This window comes from Pristis pectinata, chromosome 1 (genome assembly GCF_009764475.1).
Source record: "Pristis pectinata isolate sPriPec2 chromosome 1, sPriPec2.1.pri, whole genome shotgun sequence".
NCBI lineage: Eukaryota > Metazoa > Chordata > Chondrichthyes > Rhinopristiformes > Pristidae > Pristis > Pristis pectinata.
In genome coordinates, this window is record NC_067405.1 from 112,268,912 (window position 1) to 112,289,025 (window position 20,114).

The 20,114-nt window shown below is 38.9% G+C and overlaps 1 protein-coding gene across 4 annotated transcripts in view; it reads right to left on the reverse strand.

Annotated features, from left to right (window-relative positions):
• arid4a (AT rich interactive domain 4A (RBP1-like)) overlaps nucleotides 1-20,114 on the reverse strand; it is an 83,090-nt gene that overhangs the window by 23,039 nt on the left and 39,937 nt on the right. For all 4 annotated transcript variants that reach the window (XM_052024605.1, XM_052024612.1, XM_052024630.1 and 1 more), the window contains exons 12-15: nucleotides 18,584-18,656; nucleotides 17,976-18,070; nucleotides 11,829-11,926; nucleotides 4,476-4,692 (exon numbers count right to left, since the gene is read on the reverse strand). In XM_052024605.1, coding sequence (XP_051880565.1) covers nucleotides 4,476-4,692; nucleotides 11,829-11,926; nucleotides 17,976-18,070; nucleotides 18,584-18,656 — 483 coding nt within the window. The remainder of the gene's footprint in view (nucleotides 1-4,475; nucleotides 4,693-11,828; nucleotides 11,927-17,975; nucleotides 18,071-18,583; nucleotides 18,657-20,114) is intronic.

Below are 20,114 nucleotides of genomic sequence, written 5' to 3' on the forward strand. Positions count from 1 at the left end.
GCCTCCCGTCCCTTTAAAACTGAGATGAGGAGGAATTTCTTCAGCCAGAGGGTGGCGAGTGTGGAATTTGTTACCACAGAGGGCTGTGGAGGCCAAGTCACTGGGTGTATCTAAGACAGAGGAGTAGACTTGATCAACCCAATGGCCTAATTCTGCTCCTATACCTTATGGTCTTAAACACATTAAACCTATGTCCTCTAGTATTGGACTCCCCTACCCTTGGTAAGTGACTACCCTATCTATGCCCCTTTATATACTTGGGCAACTATCTATCTTCACTACCTACAACTCCACCAATCTTCGTGTCATCAGCAAATTTACTTATTAAACCAAAGACAGTTTCATCCAGGTCATTTATGTACATGACAAACAAAAAGGTCCCAACATTGATTCCTGCAGTACACCGCTGGTTACAGACTTCCACTGGACAATCTTCCACCACCACCCTCTGTCTCGTATCACCAAGCCAATTGGCAAATCACCTTGGACCCCATGTGCCCCAGCTTTCTGGACTAGCCTATCACACTGGACCGTGTCTAAAGCCTTGTTCGTGTCCATGTGTACCAAGTCTACCGCCTTCCCTTCAATTGTTACCAACTTCCTCAAAAATCCAGATTGGCGAGGCAAAATATCCCATGCACAAAATCACGTTGACTCCCCCAAATCAGTCCCCGGAAAGTGATCATGAATCCTATCTGTAAGAATCTTTTCCCAATAGTTTCTATATTGCTGATGCAAAACTCAGGAGCCTGAAGTTTCCTGGCTTATCCCTAAGGTAGAGATAGATAAATATTTGGAACATCATGGAATTGAGGTTTATGGGGAACTAGCACAAGAGGAGTTGAAGCCAGCATATATCAGCTATGATCATATTGAATGGTGGGGCAGATTTGAGGGACCCTGGTGGCTCACTCCTGATCCTATTTTCTTGTAATTACACTGGAGTTGGTGCAGAGGAAATTCACCAGGATGTTGCCTGGAATAGGATGTTTCAGTTATGAAAAGAGGCTGGACAAATTGAGCATAGGAGATTGGGTGGGTGGGTGGGAGGGCAACTTGATAGAGGTATACAAAATTATTAGAGACATAGATAGGGCAGATAGTAAGAAACTTTTCCCCACAGCACAGGTGTCTAAGACCAGAGGGCAAAGATTTAAAATGAAGAGTAAGAGGTTCAGAGGGGATACGAGGAAGAATTGTTTTCAACCAGAAGGTGGTTGCACGGCCTGAGAACGTGGTGGAGACAGGTACTCTCACAACATTCAAGCATCTGGTTGAGCACTTAAATTGCCAAGACACGGAAGGCTACAGACCAAATATTGGTTAATGTGATTAATATGGTTAAGTATTTGATGGGCAGCATGGACATGGTGACTAAAGGGCCTAGTTCTGTGCTATATGACACAATGACACTACGACAGTAATCAAGAGAATTAGAGCTTAAATTCTAATATGGAAATTATGGAAATTAAATTTAGTTATTTAAATAATCTGAAATTTACCAAAAATTGCATGATACTACTGTATTATTCACTAAAGCACTTCAGGGAAGGAAACCTGCTGTCCTGATTTTTGTGACTCTAGATGCCAAGCCCGCAGCAAGTGGTTAACTCTCAAGTGACCAGACAATCCATAAGCAGAATAGAGATGAAACCAGATGAACCATACTCTGACTTGAGCATTAAGTTTGAAGACAGCAATATCACTCTCATCACAGAACTAGCAAAGTTATCTTTACAAACATCTGAAGCCTGGTGTATAAATTAGGAAAGCTGTCCCACAGACCAGTCAAGCAATATCATGACACAGTTGTTCTCATGGAATCACACTTTACAGACAACAGCCTAACTCCTGCATCAAACTTCCTGATCGACCATGTCCCACCAGCAGAACAGACCTATTGGAGGGGGTGATACAAAGGTATACCGGGACAAAGTAGCTCTGGAGTCCTCAGCATTGACTCCAGGCACCATGAACCTCATGGCATCATATCAAACCAGGACAAGGAAACCTCTTCCTGATTAATATGCGATGTCCTTAGCTGATGAATCAGTGCTCTGCCATGTTGAGCTACACTGAAAGTAACAAGGCACAGCATGTACTCTGAACAAGAGAATGCAGTGTCCATCATGAAGGGTGGCTTGGCAACACCATATTGACCAAGCCAGCCAAGACCTAAAGAACATGGCTTTCAGACTGGTTGATAGTGAGTGAACAAACACTAGAGATAAATCTACTTGACCTCTACCTTCCTAATCCATCTTTCGCAGATGCATCCATCCATGATAGTATTGGTATGGGTGATTAATGCACAGTCCTCATCAAGTCCCATGTTCAAACCAGTGTCGCACCCTGTCAAGTTGCATGGCACTAACATCAAGCTCAAGAAGAAAACTCAGATTTGGTAACTCAAAACTGGGGTCTGTGGGCCATGAAAAGTAGAATAAATGTATTCCATCTGTAACGTCAAGGCTCGTCACATCTCTGACTCCAATTAAGCCAGAGAAACAAACTCGGTTCAAAGAGGATGACAAAAGGTTATGCTGAGACCAATTACAGGAATACCTAAAAACGAGGCACCACCTCATTCATGGCAAAGCTGCAACACAAAGCTATAGACAGAGCTAAGTGATTCCACAAAAACCATCTGCCACGTCTGATTGGAAAGATGGTAGATAATTAAACAGCTAACACAAGGTGGAGGTTCCAAGAACCCAGTATGGGAATGCCAAAGGCAAGGCTGAAACATCTGTAATTATGCTCAACCACAGATGTTGAGTGCACCATCTACTTTAGCTTCCTTAGAAGATTCCAGCCACACAGAAACCAGACTGAGTTAATTTATATCAAATCTACATTGTATTAATAAACTCCTCAGAGCAATAGTTACAGCGAAGGCTTTGGGACCAGACAACACCTCAAATTTGACAGTGAAAACTCATGCTGAAGCCACCCACCCAGCAATGTGTAAAATTGTCCACTTCACAAAAAGCAGGACAATTCCAGCCTAGCTTATTACCACCTGATCAGTCCACTGCCAAACAGCAGCAGGGTAATGGAAGGTGTTACCGACAGTGCAGCCAAGCCATGCTTACTCACTGATAAACCTGTCCACCAATGCCCAGTTTGGGTCTTACCAGAATCACTTGGCTCCAAACCTCATCATACCCTTGGTCCAATTGTGGACCAGGGAGCTGAATTGGCATCAAGACAGAAGTTATTGAAGTGTGGCATCAAAGAGCCTTAGTAAAACTGAAGTCGATGATCATCAATGGGAAAACACACCAGTAGCTGGAGTCATACTTTGCATAAAAGGCCATCATCCCAGTCCCAGGAAGTCATGGCAAGAGCTTGTCAGCCCAATCATTTTCAGCTGCTTCATCAATGACCTTCCTTACACCCCAAGGTCAGAAGTGGGAATGGTTACTGATGACCGGAAAATGTTCAATCCCATTTACAGCTCCTCAGCAAATGAAGCAGTCCACGCCTGCACAAAGCAAGGCGTTGACAATATTCAGATATGGATGCAAGTGTCAATAACATTGTGCCACACATAACAGGCAACGATCATCTGTAACAAGTCTAACCACCTATCCTTGACCTTCAATAGCAATAACACCACCAACTCCTCCACCACTAACACCTTGTGGGTCACCAGTAACCACAAACTCGACTGGATCAATCATAAAAATACAGGACAGAGGCTAGGTATCCTGTTAACCTACTGACACCCCAAGCCTTTCCATTACCTACAAGGAACACATCAGGAGTGTAACGGAAATTACCCAACTTGCCTGGATGAGAGCAGCTCCAATAACCTGCAAGCAGTTCAATGCAATTTGGGACAAAGCAGCCTGCTCATATGGCATTCCATCCACCACACTTAATTTTTATTTCACGTATTGTGACTACGGTTCAAGTCATCTACAGAATGCACCGCAACTGTTTGTCTGAACTTTCCAATAGCACCTTCAAAATCCATGATGTCTACCACCAAAGACATGGACAGCAGGTGCATCGGTACACCACCATCCGCTGGTTCTGTCCAAGTCGCACACATTCCTGACTTGGAAACTGTTTACTATTCCTTCATCAACACTGGATCTGAATCTTGGAAGTCCCTACCTAACAGCATTGTGGGAGTATATCAACAGTATGACTGCAGCAATTCAAAAAGCTAGCTCACTACGATTTCTCAAGGGCCATTAGGAATGGACATTAAATGCTGGTGTTGTAAGTGACGGTCACATCTCAAACAAAGGAATACTTTTTTTAAATTGCAACAATGTACAATGAAAAGCATAATACAAAATGCCGATGGGGTACAACAGTTGTAACTTATACTTGAGAATACATATCTTCATTAGGATATTAAAAGACTGAAACAGTGACAACTGATGCCAATCTGAAGCTTGCACAGAAAACTCCAGGCTTTCATTAGCTCCATTGCAATTTCAAGGTAAAAAATTACTTACTCTTGGAGATCTCACTTCTTTTTCCTCTTTTTCATTTTCAGCCTCATCATTTTTCTCAATATCTGTTTCTTCATCTAAAGCTATAGATACTTTCTTTGGATCGTATGCACCATTCTCTTCAGCTTTCTCCAATGTTTTTCCTTTAGGTTCCATATGATGAATGGTCCTAAAGCGAAGGTCAGCTGCACGACAATATTCCTCAAAGCCATACAAGTACCTAGGATTTAGATAGATACAAAGAAAAGGCACAAAGCTGATATTAAGAAAAGCCCATGACCATCTAGATTCAAACCTGACCACATCTAAAACTGACAGTGAGGAAATAAAGAAAAGTTACCAGAATATTACATAATTATTGCAGTTAAATTTGCAGGACAACTTTGGCATCAACACAATTCTTGTTCAGTCACCATGTTTCACAGCTACATAATAAATTGAATTATGCATTAATTATAATTTATTAGTATCACTCCCATTCAGATCATCAGGAATCTATGGGGAAAAGTATGTCCTTGGTTATTGGTACTAGAGGTATGTTGGAGTGTCTATTGCCCATTAATATTCACCTTCATCATATTCAGTTCAAAGAGTGATTGATACTCTTAAATGCATTTATTAATGACAATTAAAGACAAATCTCTGTATTTTACAGGCATGTTCAATAAACATTCACATATATAATCCATAACTTGAAGTTCTGAAAATATCCATGAGTGATTTTAAAAACTACCAAGTCTGCTTTAATGGATTTTTTTTTAATTGAAAGGTTGCAGCAAATTGTGGCAGAAGTCAAAGCAATGAGCAGTGTTCTCAAATAAAAAAAAGTCACATCTTCAGCTGAAATACTGCAAAAGCTTCAGGGAACCAGTCTGTGATACAGGTATAACTTGAGTACATGACACTCAAGAAGCGAGCTGGAAAATTGTATCTAAAAATTGGCTTGGTAATAAAAGGCAGAGGATGTTGTTGAAGGGTTGTTCTTGTAAGTGGTAGTCTATGAATACTGCTGAAGCATAGGGATCAGCTCTGGTACCCTTACTATTCGGATATGAACATAGAAAGGGTGATTAGCAAGTTTGTGAATGATACAAAAACTGGTGATGATGTTGATATCGAGGTGGATAGTGGTAGGCTTCAGCATAATATTGATCAGTTGTCAAAATGGGCAGAACAACAGCAGATGGAATTTCATCTCGATAAATGTAAGGTGTTGAAAGTTACAAGGACTAACAAGGGTAGAATCTAACAATAAATGGTAGGAATCTAGAGAATAATGACGAACAGAGGAACCACAGTGTACAAGTCCAAATACCCCTGAAGGTTAAATCACAAGTAGATAAGGTGGTGAAAAAGGCATATGAGATACCAGTCTTCATTAGCCAGGGCAATAGAATGTAAGTGCAGGAAGGTTACAACTTCATGAAACACTGGTTACGGCACAGCTGGAATACTGTATACAGTTATGACACCACACTGTCAGAAAATTGAAGCTGCGATTTATCAATATGTTGCCAGGCATGGAATGTTTCAATTATGAGGAAATGCTGGATAGGCTGTTTGTTTTCCTGGAAGCAGAGGAGGCTGATAGTGGACCAGAGAGTGGTATGCAAAATTCTGAGGGCCATAGACAGGGTAGATAGATAGTAGGAAGCATCCTCAGAGCTTTCCAAAACGAGAGAGCACAGATTCAGGGTAAGGGGACCTTAGGAATGACTTGTTGATGCAGAAGGTGGTTGGAATTTGGAACACACTGCCTGAATGGGTGGTGCAGGCAGGTACTCTCACAACATTGAAGAATTATCTAGACAAGCATGTGAATATCCATGGCATACAAGGCTATGGACCAAGTATTGGCAAATAGGATAAGTATTGACGGGTAGTTGATGGTCAGCGGGGACACAGTGGGCCAAAGGGTCTGCTGCATGGAGACCTAATCCCAAATCTGAAGGAAAAGAGCAGAAGTTGCCACAAACTTATCAGATAACATCATTGTGTTTCCTCAACTGAAAGTGTGCTAGGATAGGAGATTTAACCATTAACACTAATTTTAGCATGCTGGTGTCAGAGATAGAATCATATTTTCTTGCCATACCTTTTTTGGTATTTGAACTCGTACATGGGATTTTACTTAGTTCTTTCAACAACTTGTAAAAGAGTAATTTTCCAAATTCACACATCCAGTGGGTAATCTTCTTGCTTACAACCTCATGCTTCCTTAATTTTTCAGTCTTTTAATTTAATGTAACATGAAGCAATGACAGGTTGCTGAAAATAGTACAGGGAGTCTGCAGGTTACACAAGGGTTCCATTCTTGAGAACTGTCCGTAAGCCGATTTCTCCGCAAGTCAGAATCATATATCATCCAACATACACTTACTGTAATCTTTCATTTCATTGAAATAATCACCCTAACACTACCCATAATTAAACTAATGGAATATATACTGTATTTAGTCATTAATGAATACCATGAAACATTTTATCATCATTATTATTAGCTTGAAAAATGCTTTAAAATATGTATGGGAGTATTTGTGTAAAGTCAGATTTCCATAAGTCAGTCATTCGTAACCCAGAGAGCAGCTGTAATATGTGCAAGATTGCAAATAAAAAGATATGGAAGGGCAGGTATGGAGAAATTTCATGATTGAGAATGAAGCTCTTCAACCTGCTTGATTCGCTTCATTCAGATTTCCATCATGCTCACACTTCCCACAATTCTCAATGTCAAGAGCAATAATCACAATCACTTGTTACAGTGCTGTTTCCGTCCTACCTTTACATATATGTTCCAACCTTTAACTTACACTGTGTAAAATGTTTAAGTACATTATACATTACACCTTTTTCTTCCTAGTACGCTGCCTGAGGAATATCCCTTCAGGTTGTCTCAAAGCAATTTACAATCAATGAAGTACTTTAGAAATGTAATCATTTTTGCAATGTAGGAAACACAGTAACAAAATTGCGCATGATAAGCTCCTGCCAACAATATTAAGATAATAGTCAGATTACTTGTTTCAGATGTGTTGAGTGATGGATAGATATTGGCTTGGAAACAAGTAAAGCTCCCCTGCTCTTTGAAATAATGCCGTGGTTCTTTCTCGTTCACCCGAGAAAGCAGAGGAGACCTCGTCTGATAGATGGTACGTCCAGCAGTGCAGCATTTCCACTTGAGATTGAATATAGCTTTTATTTTGAAGACCTGTTTTAGTGGTGGGCCCAATTATATTTTCCAATCACAAGAAATGCAAGGAATACAAGACAAACCTAGAGCACCAAAATGGAAGGAAATCAGGAGGAATTAGAATTTAGATTTGGTAAGTTAATACAACAATGCTGAGCTCAATGAAGATGTGTCAAAAATGCTCATGTCTTGGCTTCAGCTGTTCTCTTTCTTTCTTGCTCCCTGTTGATTACTTAGTAAATCAAATAAGTAGCTGTTATTGGGCAGAATATGCTCAAAATAGACAAGCATTTCAATAAGTGATCTACACATTGCTAGCAAAGTACTAAAAGTGAATAGTTTTGACCTTGCACCTTATTGCACTGCACTCTGTAGCTGTGACACTTTACTCTGTACTGTTATTGTTTTTACCTGTACTACATCAATGCACTCTGTACTAACTCAATGTAACTGCACTGTGTATGAATTGACCTGTAAGATCGGTACGCAAGACAAGTTTTTCCACTGTACCTCGGTACAAGTGACAATAATAAACCAATACATTATGCTATTTGTTCCAAACTTATCTACATTGGGTGACCCTGCATTGTACTTAAACAAAATATCAACTACAGAAGCTTGAACTGGACTTAGCTATAACATTTCAAAATCTAGCTAAGTAAGGTTTGAGGTTGGGGGGGTGGTGGTGGTGGTGGTGGTGGTGGTGAGGGGCAGGGGCAGGAAAATGATCCAAACAAGTTCAGGAAGATAGCTCTGGCTTTTGGCTGTCTAATACAGTTTAAGGTTCACAATCTTCTGCCCGTGCAAAGAAATTCAGTTCATTATGCCTAATATAATTGTGTTATGGTCTACCTTTAACCCAAATACTTAGATGATCTTTACTCATTGTCAGATAGTACACCTCCATACATGCATACATGACCAAACTTTAAAATCAGAGATAAGAACAAATGATATGTTGTTCCACCACCCTATTAAGGAGTATACTGAAATTTATATGTAGCTTCCTGCATTCAGTCAACCACTTCAACTCCAGTGTGAAAATTTCTCCAGAGGAATGCATCTATAGAATAAGTTGTATCCTAATGATACTGAACTCGATCATTATCTTCCAGCTGCAGCTTCTGAACCATCATCAATCCTCAACAATGAACTAGCATTGATCATTTAAAATAATGCAAGAACAGGGCTAGAATGGCAGTAACTCAGCAATGTGTGACTGTGGTGATGTGGTGAATAATACATCATCTATTCACTTCCACTTCTCAATTGAGTCTTGTAATGCTCTAAGATCTTGACAAATGTGTTAATATTAGGGTACATTCTGGCTTTGCATGGAAGAATCAGCTCACACATTCTATACTCCAAGGATCTGTAAATGCAAACAATTTAAAGTAAGTTATTGCTTTGGTCACTTTTCCATTTACTGGTTTGATTTCAAAGTAACAAGGATTGCTCTTAATCTTTTAATTCTTTAATAATTAGTTTCAGGACATGGACATCATTGGCAAAGCATTTTTGTCGATCCCTAGATGGAGAAATTTGTGGTGGATCTTTACTTAAGCTGTTGTTATTTCCACAGTGCTATCTGGCATTTTCAGGATTTTAAACATAAGAATCAAGGAAAGGGACCTATGTCCAAGTCAAGATAGTGAAAGACTTGGCGGGAAACTTGGTGATCCCATCATCTTACTGCCACTGTCTTTCTAATTAGGGGAAGTTGTTGATTTCTGAAGAAAAAAGACATGGTCATTGCTGTAGTGCAAATCAGTGACCAGGGTGTATGATAAGATACTTGCAATCAAGCTGAGTGCTTTATCCTCAATAACATCAAATTTCTGTTGTCGTAACTGCACCCACCTAGGAAAGTGAAGCATGTTCCACCCCATTCCTGACTTGTGCCTTGTAGATGACTTGAGGAATCAGAAGTTAAGCAATGTGCCAAATAACATTGAGCTTCTAAACTGCTTTGTAGATATGGCTTAACTAACTGATCCAATCTGGTTGATGGTGGATTTGCAGAATACTGCCAAAAGGGGGCACAGCAACTGTAATGCCACTGAACATCAAGTTATATAAAAAAAACTTAGGTTCTCTTCCTTGAAATGGACATTTCCAAGCTTGAATTTGGCCAACCATGAGCCAAGGTCAGCCAAGATTTACTAGATGCATTAATGGACAACTTTATTGTGTGAACAATTGATAATGGAGTTGTACAATCAGTCCCACTTCCGACAGAAAGTCAAGACAAGTCATTAATGAATCTGCTGAAGATAGTTGGGCCAAGGATGCTGCCACAAGGACTACGTCCTGCAGCTGAGAAGACCGGCCTCCAATAACCACAACCATCCTCTGTTCCGCCAAGTACGATTCCAGCCAATGGAGGGTTTTCACTCTGCTCCCCACTGACTTCAATATTATAAGGGTTCCTGAGCATTACCTCTAATCAAATGCTGTCTTGACATCAAGGGCAATCACCCTCGCATTGGCTCCAGAATTCAGCTCTTGTATCCAAGGCTGTGATGAGGTCAGGAACCAAGTGGTCCCATTAATACCTAAACTGAGCATTGGGGAGAAAATCACTGGTGAGAATGTTACTCACATCATTTCAATATGCTCTTGACAACTCCTAACATGATTTTGCTAACAACTGGGAGCAGGCTAAGAGGGGAGTAAATTGGTTGGGTTGGATTTGTCCTGCTTTTTGTGGACAGGACATACCTGGGCAAATTTCCACACTGTCGGGTAGATGCCAGTGTCGTAGCTGTACTTGAACAGCTAAGTTAGGGGTGCGGCTAGTTCTGGAATACAGGTTTTCAGCACTACAGCCGGGATGTTGTCAGGGCCCATGGCCTTTGCTGTGTCCAGTGCACTTAGCCGTTTCTTGGATGTCACGTGGGGTGAATCGAATTGGCTGAAGACTGGCATCTGTGATGGTAAGGACCTCAGGAGGAGGCTGAGAAGGATCATCCATTCGGCACTTCAGGCTGAGATGGTTGCAAACACTTCAGGTTGTAAAAGAGCTTTGGGACATCTGGAGACATAAAAGACGCTATATAAATGCACATTGTTTCTAAAAAATGTTAGCATTTATAGACTATGCCATAGTCTAGTTATTCTACTTTCCTCTTCAGGAATATGTAATGGTCACACCTTGGATTCAGAACAAATTGCTAAAGGCACCCTTCTATGGAAGGAGCCTCAAAATAAACCAAATTTAAAAAAAAGAGAGAAGAAGCAGGTTATGCTTACGTGGTTACTGTTCTTTCCTTTATTGTTACCTGATTATCTGTATCAGCACAGAAAATAATAATCCTGTAGTAAAGCAGTAGAGTTTTAAGAAAAACTGTGATTAAATAGCCATCCGAATATTATGAAACAGTACCTCTGCTAAACGTACAGCAATACAGTATTCTCTTATTCTGCATTATCTTTACATCAATAAAGAGGGTTCATAAAGCACTGAAGACAAATTTTAAAATGTCACGAAGAAACTACTTATCGTACTCTTCTATTTGTTCCTTTTAAGCATGATGGTTTCTTTCCTTGGAACAGGTTCTTAACATTAGATGGAAGTTTCAGCAGAAACATTACCTGCCCAGTAGTGTCCTTCTAGTTGTCCAGGCCACAGACATAAATTGAAAAGGTTTACACTCTCATCAGCAAGATGCAACTAAGAAATCGCGAAAATGTTTGTGATTCTGCTGCTTTTGGATCAAGACCATCTTGTTCAGTGTTAAGTGGAGACAACATTATTTAGTTTTAATAGAACCAGATTGAAAGCAAACTCTGAAGAACGTGTTGTTCAGAAAGCCGGCACAATGCAAAACATATCACAACAGCACAACTTGTTCTTGAATTATGTACTTGACTGAAGTCAAATCATTTGCAGTCATGCTTATCCTTATTCAAATATTGCACTGGGTTTTTAATTGCTCCATTGCAAGGCTCTCGTTGTGATCCTCCTCTTCCCCAATCTTACTAACACCATCACATCACCACCCCAAGTCTTACTGCAGTATTGGGGGGAAAAATACAAATACAGATGGTGCACGTCCACCAAAAACACTGGATTTTTGAAATGAAGTTTAATTTTCACACTAAAGGAAGGCCAACAACTGAACTATATTTTTCATGGAAATCTTAGATCCATCACTATTACTTACTTCTTATAAGCTGTTTTTACATTATAAGACGCAGCAGTGTTCAGAATTGGAATACCAAGGTCCATGTAGATTTGCTTCCATACAGAACCACTGTCAATCTACAGAAAGAAGCAGAACTTAGTGGCTGCATTGCACACAGGTTTCATCAGCAGTCAAAAATTCTAAAACAGTTAATCAATCTAGTTTTCCATACCAATATAAGCAAACACACAACAATTCCAGTTAATTGGAAATAAAGTTCCAACAGTGTCTTTGACCTGAAACGTTAACTCTGTTTTTATTTTCACAGTTGCTGCCTGACCTGCTGAATGTTTCCAGCATTTTTTGTTTTTATGTCAGAGGTAACATTGCAGAACAAGGATTTGTTAATAATATCACTGAGAACTCTTAATGTTTGTGCAGATATACATGCAAATTTTCAGGAATGGTAGCAGATTTCATTAAATTATTAAAAGATGTTCTGAAGGTGTTTACACGAGTCTTACATTTAAGTTTTAAATACATGTATATTGGGAAAAAAAATTGAAAAGGCACTTCCAGCTAAAGTGATTTCACTTAACAAGGAGTGTAATGAATATACACTGAGAGGTTACAAATTTTCCTTTGATGACTCACTTAACAGAATGATTCACTTAACTGACAACCATTGTCATGCAAGGTTTACACACTCCACATCAACAGTATACTAATGGACCAGTAAATCAGTGTATCACCTTTTGTTGTCAAAATTAACCAGACAGCACATCAGTTCATTTAAAAACACCATTTGTAGGACTTAACACAAAAGACACGCAAGTACCAAAGTTCAAGGTGAAGAAAATGTGCCTAACTGGACCAATGATGGAGAAAAAGTTGCTGAAGCAATAACAAATGGCAGTATTATAAGAGGCAAAGACAGAGAGGGGTTTCTGAAGGGTGTTCAGGTGAACTTCCTTGATCAGTATGCTTCTGGTGCAATAAGAAAGGCAGTATTGCTTGATGTTGTTCTGGGAAATGAGCTAGGCCAAAAGGAGCTGGTATCAGACGGGAAACAGCCAAGAAACAGTGATTGTATATAACAGGGTTTAGCATAATTATGGGAAAAAAACCACTCCAAGGTAGAGCAAAAGGCCATTTTAAATGGGATGAGAACAATCTGAGTAAACTGGAATCAAAGCTTGGAGACAAAAATGTAATTGAACAATGAGAAGCCTTTATAGTGGAAGATGTTTCAGCTACAATCTGGGTACATTCCCATGAGGGAAAAAAGTAAATTGAAGTTCGAGCTCCTTCTATAATTAAAAAGGGCAAAGTAAAGCTGAACTAAAAACACAGGACAGATGTTATGCGAAAACCATGCTGATTACAGCAAGTTCAGAGAAGTTTTAAAATGTAAGAATAACAGAGGAAAAGGGAGAACACGAGAAGACTGGCACCAACATGAAAGGGAATCCAAAGATACTCTATAGGCATGTGAATAGGGAAAAAGTTGTAAGGAATCAATAGAAGATTAAAAAGAAATTTACTCATAGGGCAGAGAACACGGCTGAGATACCAAGGAAGATGATGTTGCAGGAATCTCAGTAAAGCAAGTTGTAAAAAAAAATGGTCTTCAAAAGCACATTTGAGAAGTTGCTTATGGAATAAAGGAGGCAGCACCAACACAGATAGAAAACCGGCTTAATAACAGGAAAAAAAGTAACAGTACAAAGTTGCTTTCAGATTGGAGGGAGATACAAAGTAGAACTCCCCAGAGATCTGTACTAGCACTACTCCTAAGCTTTATTTTGACGATTTGGACTTTGGCATACAAGGCACTATTTCCGCATCTGCAGATAACACAAAACTTGGGAGGCATAGCGAACTGTGAGATATCATTGAATGGCTGTGATGGGACAGGAGGCCATTCAGCCCTTCACGTCCATGTCAAGTCACTACCAGAGCAACTCTATAGTTCCACTTACTAGCTGTTCCTCCATGACCTTGTAAATTTCTGTCCACCATATATTCATCTAATTCCCTCTTGAAGGTCACAGTGGAATCTGCATCCACCAGGCTGTGCTCTCCAGATTCCAACCAAACCCTGCATAAAAAGGATTTTCCTCACGTGCCTCTTTATTCTTTTCTCCTTTATTTTATACCAGTAACCTCTAGACCTCAACCAAAAAGAAATAGCCTCCCACTGTCCACTAGGTCCAGACCCCTCATCGTTGAGATACTTCTATCAAATCTTCCCTCAGCCTTCTCTTCAAAGAAAACAGACCCAAAGAAAACATGCCATTTCAGCCTGCCCTAACACTTTCAATGATTTGTGCACACTTATCTCTGGGTCCTGTTGCTCCTGCACCCCTTTTAGAACAGTATCATTTATTCTATAGTGCCTCTCCTCATTCTTCCTACCAAAATTCATCACTTCACATTTCCCTGCATTAAAATTCATCTCCCATGCCTCTGCCCATTTCAACAGCTTGTTTTCATCATGCTGCCATCTATCACTACCCCCTTTGAAGTTCATAATGCTGCCAAGTTTAGTAGACTCCACAAATTTAGAAATTGTGCATTATATCCCCAAGTTTAGGTCATTAATAGAGATCAATACAAAGTACTGGCCACTATTCACCATCATCCAGTCCAAAAAACAACCATGAACCTTGCCTCTGTTTCTGTTAACTTAGCCAACTTCACATCCATGCTTTCAATGTCCCATTAACGTCATGTGCTTCAACTTTGCCAAAGAGCCTGCTATACAACACTTATCAAAAACCCTCTAGAATCCATGTACACAACAATTACATTACAGTCATCAACTCTGTCCATTATAGCATTGAAAAACTCTTTTCCCTTAAAAAAAAATCCATGCTGTTTTATCTTAATTAATCCAGTTTCCTCCAGGTGACTATTAATCCTGTCCCAGATCAATGTTTCTAAATGCTTTCCCATCACACAGGTTAAACTGACTGGCCTGCAGTTGCTGGGCTTATCTTTACTCCCAATGATGTAGACACATTGGTGTAATGGGCAGATAAATAGTAGAGGAAATTTAATTCTGAGAAATGTGAAGTGCTACATTTTGGCAGGAGGAATGAGACAAGGCATTTTAAACCAGAGGGCACAATTCTTTAAAGGGGTACAAGGACAGAGTGATCTGAATGTATACGTGCATAGTTTGTTTAATGTGTCAGGGTAAATTGAGAAAGTGGTTAAAAAAAGCAAATAGGATCCTGAACTTTATAAAAGGAACTAGAGAGTACAAAGAAGTCAAAGTGAATCTTTATAAGCCATTATTGAAGTACTGCGTCCAGTTCTAGTTGCTACACTTTAGGAAAGATGTGAAGGCTTTGGAGAGGGATTCACTGAAATGGTTCCAGAAACAAGGGACTTCAGTAATATAGATAAACTTGAAAAGCTCAGGATATTCTCCTTGGAACAGGGGTGGCTGCCAGGAACTCTTGAAGTCATGAAGGATATGGATAGAGAGTATGTAAAGAGAAATTGTTCCCATCAGAGGGGTCAAAAACTGCAGGATGCAGATTAATTGTGAATGGCTAACAAACCAAAAGTCACATGGGGAAGATTTTCTTTCTCACCCAAACAGAGTAAGTGCTTCAAGATTGGAATGCACTGCCTGAGAATAGTTGGGGAGGTAATGAAAACAGAAAGTGCTAGAAACACTCAGCATGTCCAGCAGCATTTTGTAGAAAGAGCAATGGAGACACATTCAATTGTATCATTCAAAAGAGAACTGAATAAGTATCCAAAAAGAAAGAATTCGAAATGTCCAGGTTCAAAGGCAGGAGAGTGGAACTAGCTGAATTGTTCTTAAAACACATGAAAGGACTCAAAAGGGGAAAACTCCATGTTATAACCATTCCGTCATTCTAAGAAATAACCTGCATTTAGAAAACATGATATCAATGTAAAAAAAAAATGTCCCAGTGTGCTCACACAATGTACTATTCATGATGTGTGCACCAAGGAAAATCACAAGCCTTAGGCTGATCTGTTTAATTTTGTCTCTCTAAAATTAGCATAATTAGCCGAACATCACTGAACACTTAAACTCTTAATGCTTCATATACTGATGAGCCAATGGCAACAGTATTTACTTGCTTTGCCTTTGAATACTTAGTTAAATCTGTAGTCCGCTTTTAATATGCTCTTACTGCAAAGGCATTATTAGCACTCTTCTGATTTCATGTGGTTTCAACATTGGTCTGATATCCATATCTGAATGAATACTCTAGGATTATGCTGTCCATGCATGGTTAAAAAACCCAAATGTGGCTAACTATTACTGGTGACTGAATTTTTGATGAGAGTATTGATTTATGGAATCTTTTCTCATTAGCTTTTGGTAATCCATCACTTTCTGATGTCCTGAAATGCAAGCAAAGCAGAACAGGAATTTGGCAGCACTTGCATTTGTAGTTCGTGCAAGTGTTGACATTTTTGTGTTTGTTGCTAAGAGAAAAAGCAGCGTGCAAATGTTTTGATATTTGTGTGCATTTTACTTCCATGATTACTGTTATTGATTATCTGCTAAAATAGTTTGCAAGAGAGGTAAAAACATCAAACTTCTGAACCATTATAGGAAAAGTCATCATAGTCAACTTGACCAAACAGAAAGCCATTTAGTCAATAAAAGAAAGCAGGCCAAAATAGTTGCAAGCAGCTATAAAGTCACAATCTCAATAGAGAGCTGGGTCTGCAAAAATTTTGAAAGCTAACATTTTCAGTACTGAATTTGTTAATTGCTACCTGTAAGTGCAGGCAAAACTAAAAGGCTGAACCAAGATGCACTATGCCTGATCAATTCATGTCATAAATAGGTGAAATGCACTGAAAGGTTTCACAATGAATGATGGCAGACGTCTGTTCAGTAAATATATTTCACGTCAATATTTACATATATTATGTGAAGATTACACCAACAAAATATGAATTTGGTAAGAACAGTGTCAGTGTAGCCACACCTTTAAATGAAAGGAAATTATTAAAGGAACAACACTTTATGGAACTGTTTCTCTGCACAGTCTTTATTAGTCCATCACTTTCTGACATACTGAGAAAGGAGGAAACACATTATGTATTATCCAAAAGAAAACCAAAATTGCGGGAAGCACTTAGCAGGCTAGGCGACACCAGAGGAAAGAGAAGAGAAACAGTTAATATTTCAAGTTCTGAACTTTCCCAGTTCCGACAAAGGGTTTCAGACCTGAAACGTGAATTCTTTTTCAAAAGATGTTGCTCGGCCCGCTGAATGTTTCCAAAATGTTCTGTTTCTTTTCAGATTTCTAGCATCTGTAGTTTCTTTGATTTGAAGATGAAATTTTAAAAACAAGCAAAATTCTATTTTGCATTTATGAAAAGCATGTGCATGCGGCAAAATATTTTATTTTAGTTTTATTTACAGCGTGGTAACAGGCCCTTCCAGCCCAACGAGTCCGCGCTGCCCATTTTAAACCCAAATTACCCGTACGTCTTTGCAATGTGGGGGGAAACCCACGCAAACATGGAAGAACGTACAAACCCCTTACAGACAGCAACGGGAATCAAACCCCGATCACTGGCGCTGTAATAGCGTCGTGCTAACCGCTACGCTACCGTGCCGCCCTTTTATTAAGATATTAAGATTCAACACTTTAAACTCTGGCAGATTTATGACTTTTATTGTTATACTTTTCTCCCTGAGTGGCTTTTGAGTTTTCCTTCATAAAATGTGGAATGAAATCAATGGAATAAATCAAATTTATAATCCTTGTGTTTCAGCATCTATCAGTTATCTATCACTTAGAACCCCTGACATCCCTTGAAAAGATCACACAAAGCCCAGCTCAATGGAACTGGATTTCTTTTTTTTTAGGGTATTTGTAAAATCATATCCATCTGAAAGTGTATGTAGCTGAGGTTTACAACTGACACGACTGGACATTTAAGGCACTCACGCAAAATTCAAATAAATGGAAACAGAACATTAGAGACAGCTCATAAAAAATGACGTACTTTTTAAAAATTGAAATTTAGACATTAGCTGCTAAACTGCAACCACAATCTGAAATACAAATTATTGTCAAAAATATTTAGAGAAAAAAATCAACTTCAACATTTTGAGTTCAATAATGTAATTGTACTTCTTTAGTTGGAGAAAGTATAATTAAATGAACTCACATTGTCACATCCACCATGTTGATACACCAGTCTGAAGAGCTTGAAAAGATTCAGGTCCTTGTAGCCTAGTACTGGTGGTTTATTGATAGGTGTTCCTGAAAAATATTGTTCAATTGGTTACCAATTTAAACATTTTTGATTCAGGAGAAATATACATATGGTCACATGATCCCTGAGAATTCATAAAATGCTCAGTTGACCATTATGGCATTTGTTCAAACTATGGTGATGCCAATATTCACGGATACCAAACATCACAATCATAATGACCAAAGATAAGCATATCAATGATAAACCAGAGCTGAGCACATCACTCAGCTAAGTTTTTGCAAATTAATATTTTTTTGTTGAACAAAAAATGTTAAGTTCGTTAGTATCCCCAATCAAGATTTAGAGTACTGCTATTGCAGTATCACTGTAAAGCAGCATGGGATGAAAACTTTGTCTAGGGCAAGGACACAGTGTTACATATGTGAATTAACTTACCTGAAAACATTAAAAAAAACCTACAATTGCAGAAGTACTTTTGACGTCATTTTCACCTATTATGTAGTTAATAATCTAAACATGATAAAAAGGCTGGCTTCAATTTTAAGAGAAGTCCTTACCCCTATCCTCCATGAACTTGTAGAGTTGTTGCAAGAAATTATCTCTCTCTTCTGGATCTAGCTCCTCCTCTACCTGATGATAGACATATTAACAGTCATACAATAGAAAAAGGAAAATGGCCCCATAATTAGATGGCCCCAAATTAGTCATCAGTTGAAAGGGTATTCATAAATCCAATTACAACATCATGCACAACTGTCAGACTTCTGATGGCACTGGAATACAGTTTAATACTCAAATAAATATACCACAGTTGAAAAATGTTAAGTTCATTTTACAGATTATGAGCTCATTGGCAAGGCCAGCAGGTGTTACATGTTTCTAATTGCCCAAGATGGTGGTGATGTGCAGTCTTCTTCAACCATTGCAGTCCTGTTGGTGAAGGTACTTGCACAATTCAGTTGGGTATGGAATTCCAGGAAGGATGGGTAGAAATGCAAGCTATGAAGATAACATAAGGAAATTACAGATGGGTTAAGTGAGTAACCCATCCACATTCAACAAATGGAAAATGATGTTGGGAAAATGTAAAATTGCGCAATGTGGTTGACTTTGTAATGCTACAAGTCTGGAGTCACATACTGGACAGACCAGATAAGAGTTTCCTACCCCCAAAAGAAATTAGCAAACCAGATGGGTTTTCATAACAATGTGGTCATCATTATGAAGACCAAATAATTAACTAAATTTAAATTCAACAATTGCCAAGTTGGGATTTAGGTTACTGGACTGGTAATTTAACTGCTGTGCCATCACCATAAATTGAAAAACTGATTCATCAGCAGAAGATACAAATTCCCTTCTGTTTTGGACTAGAGATGAGGAAGAAACAAAGAATCAGAGAAAGTCTGTTACATCAATTATCAGAGGTTTACTGGTGATGCATTCAGTAGCCAAATTGGCACAGTATAGTATTTTGTTTAATGACATTTTCCAACCAAAATATGAATTGATCTCCGGAAGCAGAAGAAGAAATAGAATAATCTGTAAAGGGTCAAATGCAAAATGGGTCTCTTACTATCTTAATCCAATCATTATTAACAGTCAGACAGCCTATGGTTTAAATAGTTACAGGAATTAGATTACAGGAATACATTTCATTTTGTTTGGAGATCTTCATGCTATTGTTCAAATTCAGAGAGTTGTACAAAGCAGAAAGAGGCCCGTCGACCCACCGCATCCATGCTGGCCTGTTACCCACACACTAATTCCATTTGTCCACATTAACTCCTTCCATACTTTGCTTAAGTTGCCTGTCTTAATGTTTCATAAACATAGTGACTATATCTGATTCCACTATCTTGTCTGGCAGCAAGTTCCAGATATCAACCACTCTGTGTAAAATATTTTGCTCTCAGATCTCCATTAAAACTCCTTTCTGTCACCTATGCCCTCTTGTTTTTGATACTCCTACCATGGGAAAAAGATTCTATCTACCCTTTCTACACCTATCAGGTCATTTGTCAGTCTCCTTCGTTCCAAAGAAAACAAATCCAGCCTATCCAATCTCGCCTCATAACTAAAGTCCTC